The 8769-nt window shown below is 30.8% G+C and overlaps 1 protein-coding gene across 1 annotated transcript in view; it reads right to left on the reverse strand.

Moving 5' to 3' along the window:
• The window catches only part of LOC108748132 (transmembrane 7 superfamily member 3-like), a 9564-nt gene continuing 795 nt past the window's right edge, over positions 1-8769 (reverse strand). Inside the window, exons 2-8 of the mRNA XM_018486159.1 lie at positions 5079-5420; positions 4392-4660; positions 3342-3513; positions 2753-2920; positions 2244-2375; positions 308-571; positions 1-232 (exon numbers count right to left, since the gene is read on the reverse strand). Coding sequence (XP_018341661.1) covers positions 12-232; positions 308-571; positions 2244-2375; positions 2753-2920; positions 3342-3513; positions 4392-4660; positions 5079-5420 — 1568 coding nt within the window. The 3' untranslated portion in view covers positions 1-11. The remainder of the gene's footprint in view (positions 233-307; positions 572-2243; positions 2376-2752; positions 2921-3341; positions 3514-4391; positions 4661-5078; positions 5421-8769) is intronic.

The raw sequence follows: 8769 nt of genomic DNA on the forward strand, positions 1-8769 counted from the left end.
TAGTTATATGTTTATAATATTATATAACTTTTATAATACCGAGGCCGGTTGCGAGATCTTCTTGTACGTCTTTCGGCAGAATAGTCATCATGATGGTCATACAGTAAAGATACTGTTTCTGTATCATGTTTTAATTCTGTTTTAAATTTTGTCTGACAACATAAAGAAGCATACGATTGTATAATAAATCGTACTGCTATTAGAACACTCCAGACAATTATCAAAGTTACATCTGAAAAAAAAAAAAAACAGAATGAATAGAGCATAATATCGAATTATTATATAAAGTAAAGCTACGAAGACATACCTGCACCTTGAAATGGAGGATACACGAACGCTAAATTAAATCCAGGTATAGTTATCCTCCTGATTATGGTAATAATAATGTATTTCAAATTACTTCCAGTATAATAATCGATCGCGACGATTACGAAATAAGATCCGAAAATCGCACGTGCAATAATTTCAGCAACATAGGATATTGTCATCAGAAGTGTGGTCGTGGCAAGTATTAGGCTTATGAACATAAGCCAGAATAACCAATTGTGTTCCAAAACGTAAAACATCCACGCTACAAGAAATCGATAGGTGGTTATATATATATAGTATATCAGTAGAAAACCGAGTCAAAATGTTTGAAATATTATTGAAAATAAGATCCAAATCACCGAAACATTAATATGAATCAAGACGAAGTGATAAACCAATTAACAATCGAATGTCCCATATTTCTATTGCTGTAATTTCATTGTATGTTGTTGTCGCGTGTGAAAATTTCGATTGTCTAATTAACAGACGCCCAGATACATCATAATCATCCATTTTACGCTGGTGTGCGGGGTGAACGCGGTCGACTCAGAGTAAATAGCAATCGCGATCATCTGTCGACGGGATAGAATTGGGTCCGAATCGCTGCTCCTGTGCAGTTGCGCATGCACGCATCGCGTAATCTAAATAGGTTCCGATGCAGAATAAATAAACGGGGACACAATTAGGTAAATGCGAATCTTCCAAGCTGGTTACACTATGACGTGGGAGTCTCGTCGACAGGGTAGACCCTGGAACATCGCACGCGTATTTCGTGCGTGGTGGCGACGGCGGTGACGGGCGCATTTTTGCGTTTGTGCCTGGGCGAGGGTAGACGAAGGGTAGCCGTGGCGTTATGGTGAGAAAGGTGGGAGGCAATGTGAATGCGCCATGCCGCTTCTGCATGGGGGATTCAGCGGGCGAGGTTTCCACATGAGCGGCCAGCATTGATAGAAGCTACGGGGAGAAACTGACTGTGCGCCTCTCATCCCTTCGCCAAACTCGAACTAACTTCGGGGTGGCGGCGCAGCGCGGCTCTATCCCTCCGCTTTTAAGCCTGGCTTTCATTATTTTCCTATAATTCGCAACAGCCCTTCGCGAGCACCGCGGCGTGGAGAGGCTACCTACGATTCCCGCCTTCGTTTCCCTATCCTTTCGTGTTTATTGTATTTTATGTTGCATTTTGTGACGCGTTAGTACTGTGAGACTTGTAGCATTGGAAAGCGATGGTTAGGCCGTAAATTAATTATAGGTAATCTTTTCGCAATAAAATTATTCACAGGTTTGATACTTATCAGCATCATATTATTAACATCTTCTAATTGTAAGATACCTATGAGCATTATAATATTATTAAATTGCTTATCAATTTAATTTTTGTATTTAATATTACTGTGCTAGTTCTGTTACGATTGTGTTTCAAGATTGAAAATTAAATTCCGCGCGCAGTTTGCAAGATTGAATATGAGCATATCAATTCACACGGAATTATTCAAGGGGTAAACTGCTGAGAACATTGCGGGGTATAAATTTGGGGCATTACTGGGCATTATATATACTTAAGAGAATTATATTATAATAAACGTATATTATAATAAACGGTATGAGATCATGCATTATTAGGGCATTAATGGGCATTATTAGGGTATAAAAGTGAGCATAAAAATTAGGCATTACTGGACATTAGTTAGTATTAGTGTATAGGGCATTAGTGTACACAATTTTGGTCAGTTTACTCCTCGGAATTACTTCAGCACTGAATTCAACTTAACCATTTAGGATCTTTATTTCTGATTTGTCGAATTAATTATTTTCGAATAAAGAATATAAAAGTTTTTTTAGGCAAGAGATAATTAATATATTCTTTACTCAATATCGTTACAATCCATGCAGATTTTTGAAGCGCGGTTTTGTTTTGGTCAAGATATAGTACGTACCTGGAGCATAGAGGTATGTGATACATGCGCATAAGAATCCCAATGATATATTGCGTAACGACCTACAAGCACTTAAAAGTGCCGATATGGTTGCAGCAAGTATAGCAAATATTGAACCTATCAGAACGTTGACTGAAAGAGACAAGAGTCATTAAAATCGCGCGCGTCTTCTCAAAAGATAAATTAAAGTATGAGAGATAAATGTAAGAGAGAGATTAAATATATACACGGAGAGAATTTTCTTTTAAAATTTACCCTGAAAATATGGTAGTTGCGGTACAATATATAATAATATTTTAAAGATTTTTATCATGCACTTCAGTTAAATTAATCAAACTTATTTTATACTTTATTGTAGTTGTATTAATGAACGAGAGAAATTTACATTAAAATTCTTCGAAATACAATGCTGTTCCACTATCATATTTTCAGGATAAACTCTAAGAAAAAATTCTCCGTATATGATTTCATTAAAATGTTTCGATAAAAATTAATGTATGCATGATTACTTGCGATGCTGTAATCACCGATACTCAGTGCTATAGTGTACCCTAAGATACCACCCATCATACAACTCGGTAATGAACGATCTATGGAAGGGTATTTATATCCTATAATAGTAGACAGACAGCCTATTATCAGGACCAGTGCGCAAATTATATGTGCAAATGCGTCATCTGAAAAAAATGACGAAACGGAAAGTAATTATATAAATCTTTCATGAGACACTTAATACGTGATTTTGTTAAGTTATAATATCCGAGAGATATTCATGCGTTCAGAAAGATAGAAGATAATTATTGCTTAAAAAGAAATCACATTTTACAATACTTCATTAAAAAAAGAAGTATAATTATTCTATCGTCGTACACATAACTATATTTCATGCAAAAAAAAAAACAAATATCGTTTCAAATAAAACTCAAATATTATTCGTTATCATTATGTTGAAATATAAAGTGTTTTTTTACTGCTCTGTATTAGAATTTTTCTTCATGTTTTTGACAAATTTCAAATATATACTTATTTTACTTTGAGTACAAAAAATGTGTACTAGTTCAGCTATAAAATAACAGTTTTAAAAAAGATAAAACATACTTAAAACTTTACAACTTTCCGGATAGAGAAGAGGACTGCAAGCGTATGTAAAAATTGGGATGTAAGCTGAAGAGTAATTTTCATAAATAGCAACTGTGGCATACACTGATCCTGTGCCGGTGTACGCACTGTAGATACGTCTCATAGAACTCGTGAGAGTACCTGCTGGTATCTATCAAAAATATTATTAATTATGTATTATTAACATGTTAATTTAAATGTTTTAATCGTGAATTACACTGGTCGACAAAAAATTCATTCTTTTAATGTTAAATTAATCTGAGTGTTCTTTACAGTATTTTTTAACTTAATTTCAAATTTGCTTGATAAATTTATGAGAAAAGCAGTGTTTTTTTAGTAACATGCATTTAAAAATTTTATAAATTTTATAAACTGATATTTTGTGACAATTTCACTTTTCTTTTATTAAATTAATTTTATAAAATGATTTTACAGTATTTTTTGCGCTGATTTAAAATCTGTCAAATTTGGGACAAGCAGAATTTTTTAGTAATATACATTAAAAAATTCCTATACTTATCTCCTTTGTTTAAATACAAATAAATGATACATAGAAAAATAGTCACCAAATTTAACATGATTTTCTATTCATAAAATAAATAATTTTCATACGAAAATAAATAATTTTAATTACAAACAGATTCCATACGACGAGTTATTGTTACTAAATGTATAAGTCTCTAAAAAAGGATACATCAATTTAAAAAATTGAAGGCCGTAGGAATAAATTCTAACTTCATTTTTAAAAAAAATCAGCATAAAAGATATAACATATAAAAAAATCAATAAAAATAATCCATTTAACAAATTATTGTCGACCAGTATTATAAGATGCATCAACAGTTAATAAGCATTAACAACTTCTGTTAGCAAAGTAGATCGCTTGTAGATCGCTACAATTATGGTGCGTACAATTATGTGCGTATATTAGAATTATATAAAAAATAACGATAGCGCTATAGCAATTCTATGATATCGATCTTTATCGATATGAGACTGAAATTTTATCTGTCTAATATTACAAGATACCTCGTCGCCGTTCTGCACAATGTCTTGCACGGTCAGCATTCTCGTGATCGCGTCGAAATATGTATCCGAAGTAAAATCCTGTCTAGGCAGATAAAGACGGTACATCTTGTGTTGTACTGGGCTTTTTTCACAGGAAATCGATGAACCGTTGGAGAAAAGAATTGAAGCTGGCTGCGTGTCTACTAATATCATTCCGTTTTCTGTATAGAGTTTTTGATATGGCGATACTTTGATATCGAATTCCATGTTACAACCACCCGGTACCGGCGCTGCAGAGAACAACAATCGACCAATGAACAACGTTGATGAATTCCCTCGATACTCGACCAATTTTGTCATTACGCTCGCCGTCGAAAACGGTTAGCTATTTAACCCATTTACGCGTGACGGATAATAGAGATGCGCCGCAAATTAATCGAATGCGTCTTGGTATGATTTGCGATTTATTTGTGCTATCGCGATCAACACGGTTATTTAATTTAATACAGTATATAATTTTTCAATCTTTATCACGTAAATATTATCCTCTTGCAATTGTCTTTATATATACATGGCTATACATTTTATATTATATTAATAAACAGTATTGTGTGTCAGCGTTAAATTTAATTCCATAAAGAAATATTACTCGAAAAGGAAAGTGTGAAAAGAATAGAGATATATAATATATTATTTGTATGTACTTACCATTTCGACCGTATGTGACAATCACGAGCAATGCATCGAGATTGTACAAGTTTTTATGCTTCAGAAATACCTGTATTGGAGCTGTTATATCATATGTTTTGAAGTACAGACCAATGTTTGATCCAAATAAACTTCTGTTCGACATTTTGTCAAGTAGTGCTTTGTCGTAAGATAACGTTGCATTGTATTGAAATGTATGAATTTGTAAAACAATAAACCAAATATCTGATGGAACATCTCTCACAGTAATGTTTAAGCGATTAAATGGGGCTAAATTTATTCGTTGTTTAAATGCGTCATTCTCACGATGATTCAATAAAGATACGGTTATCCCGACGCTGTCTGCAATACAATACATCGAACGTCAATATTAATGAAGATAATTACGATAATTACATGTTACTTTATTATTATGAGAAATTAAACATTTCTGTAATGTTTTCATGTCTAGAGCTATTTATCTAATTTGTAACGTGACACGAGCGAGTTATAGATAACCTTCTTCTAAATATAAAGCAATACAAAAAAATACATATTCTTAAACGTCTCTCTCTCTCTCTCTCTCTCTCTCTCTCTCTCTCTCCCCCCCCTCAAAAAACATCTACATTATATTTTATGGTATAAAGTTTTAAACAAAGCATAATGCAATTAGATAAATAACAATTACGTGTAATCGGTGTAACTAGTATGTATATCTAAAAAATCATATCTGATTTTCCAAAAAAAATATAACAATAAATTAGTTTTTATTTACTGATTGCAATTATTAACATATATATATATATATATATATAGAGGGTGTCTCTTGAGGTGTCCGTCCGATGGCTAAAACCTCTTGAATATTGTTTAGGATCATAACCTGAATAACATTTGCCAAGATCAGGACCATTGGAGGTTGTACCTCTCGTTTTCATTTCTACATAGAAATGAATTTTTAGTGTAAAAATTTAGTGAAAATAAAAGGAACAACCTCCAATGACTTTGATCTTGACAAATGTTATCCAGATCATGATCCTGAACAACATTCCAGAGGTTTTAGCTGTCGGTCGGACACCTTGGATAATGCTAATGCTGGCGGTGCTTTGCAAGTCTTATAACTCGAAAAGTATTTAATGGAAATGAACTTAATTATAGTGTTTGGAAAGCTCTTGAGGTAAGCTACAAGAATATCTAATGAAAAATGGGGGGTTCCATTAAAAAAATTCAAAGTGACTTTACCTTAACCTTGACAACGTTATTCAAAGTCAAAGCAATGGTACCATTTTATATCCCCCTCGAAGTCACAAAACCTTTGTCGGAAATATTTTTCGATTTAACGCAATTCTAAGATAATTGAGTGGATCCTTTAAAATGGGACACTCTGTATAATGTAGGGATATATTAGAGCTATAGAATGAACGGGATCTATAATTATTCGGATATATACAGACATTTACGTTATTCAAAACATATAATAGATAATAACATGTATCCAAATATCCAGTCCATATTATTTACATTATTCAAGTATTTGTATTATTCGCTACTTGTTATTTATATTGTCGAAATAATAAAGATGTGCTTATTCATAAAAAATATTGTGAAACATCTAGAATCATTGTGTTATAATATAATATTAAGATAATAAACATTTTGATTTGTTTACGCATTATGAATATGTAAATGTCGATTATTAAGGAAATATAATAATAAAGGGAAATAAAACAATAGAGGGAAAGGTGATAACATATGAGCCCCTGCTCCAGTAAATATTGAGCTCCACTTAAAATTTTATTATAATTAATATCATCTTTTGTAAGAGGTTTTTAACTTGTTCTTAAATAAAAAGTATTGAAATTGTGAAACAATTGCCGCCACGACTGACGTGATCTTTTTGTTGACAATTGATGTTTATCTATTATATTAGTAGTATATAGGTATGCCAAAGTGTTTTTATAATTCAATGTCAAGACCTGGCTTAAAGTCCGTACCAAACTTATACCCTAAATTAATCCTTGAAGTGTTATTCTTTTATTTCGTGTAATATAAGAAAGTTTAAGTAATTATATTTTCACTGGGACATAATTAAATGTAAATTTTATTAATGTTTCTGTATTGGACTTCCTAATAAACGAGTAACATAAACTCCGAAATTTTTAACAAAAAATATTGCAGAGCGTAGTTAAAAATCTTTGTGATTATCATTTAAATATGATTTTAAGAAGTCTGTAAAGGGATGTCTATGAAGCGGAAGAGAAGTGTTCATGGTAAATTTATGAGGACAGAATCAACATAAGATTGTTAGGAGAATGTGTTTTATAAACATGTTTATATGAAAAGAAACTTCTGAATCTGATAATATCTAAATATACTCCAAATTTTCTGTGAAAATTCAAACTATTTAAACTTCATGGAAAAGTTGAAATATATCTGAAAAAACCAGATTCTGTAAAGGTAGGAGAGTTTACTTTAACATTCAAGTAGTCATATAATAATGTTTCTTTTCATTTAAATTTTTATTTTTCCCATTTTATAAATTTTTCTTGTCCTAATAATTTCAATGTATTTTATATTAATCTTAGATAAATTATCGTTTACTATATATCATTAACTTGAGTGTAACTAAAAAATTAAATAAAAGTGTCTTTTTCTCTATAAAAATAGTATTAACATGAATAACACAATTATTAAAGTATTTGAATGTCATACTTACAAATTTTGCATAGTAAATGGATATTTAGATTTGTCTAGTACATCTGCTTCTACTGTCTAAAAGTGAATCAATGACTTCAATGTTACACTCTACACTTATAACTGATGTAATCATCAACGAATATTTACTTTCTTTCAGTAATAATACACTGATTCACTTTTAGAAGATTCAATCTGCAAAAATCATAACTTCTAAAAATAAAAAAATCAGTATATTACTAAAAGATAGTAAATAATCGCTAATTATTGATTACATCAGTTATAAGTGTAGCACTGAAGTCGGTAATAATACACTGATTTACTTTTAGAGAGTACTTGCACATTTCAAAAAAATGTATATTCCTACATTCATATATTACTCGTATGTTTATAATAGTAAATGATCATACAAATATCATACAAAATTGCTGACACATTTTATCACATTATAGAAATTATTGAGATATTATTCGTATGTTTCAAGTAATTAATCGAATACCTATATTTGATTAATCTAAATATTAGATATTTATATATTGTGAATAATGTAATTTAGTATTTAACATTATACAAGTATTTTAGATACTACCTGTACTTTTCAGGAAATATGTAAGTATTCAATTATTTGATATTAAATAATTTCGAATAGTTAACCGATATTATATAATATTCAAATACCTAAAACTTGATTTCATCAAAGCAAGAATAATAACTTTAATCTCGGTTCAATTTTACTCTTCATCTTTTTCGAATTCTAAGAATGTTCTTAGATTAAATTAAAAATTCAAACCAGGCTCCAATGAATAAATTTATAAATGTATACATATATGTATCTCTTTAATAAATTGAATTATCATACTCGTACATCCTGTGTTGACTCAGATAAGCTTTATATATTTATAGAATATTCTTAGAATTAAAACAAGATAAATACGCTGTAGCGTTTTTTTCTCATGACATGATAGTATTCCTTATAAAAATATAAAAAGGATGTTTGTAGTTAAACCAGATTAGAATTAAG

This window comes from Trachymyrmex septentrionalis, unplaced genomic scaffold (assembly GCF_001594115.1).
Source record: "Trachymyrmex septentrionalis isolate Tsep2-gDNA-1 unplaced genomic scaffold, Tsep1.0 scaffold211, whole genome shotgun sequence".
In the NCBI taxonomy this organism is placed as follows: domain Eukaryota; kingdom Metazoa; phylum Arthropoda; class Insecta; order Hymenoptera; family Formicidae; genus Trachymyrmex; species Trachymyrmex septentrionalis.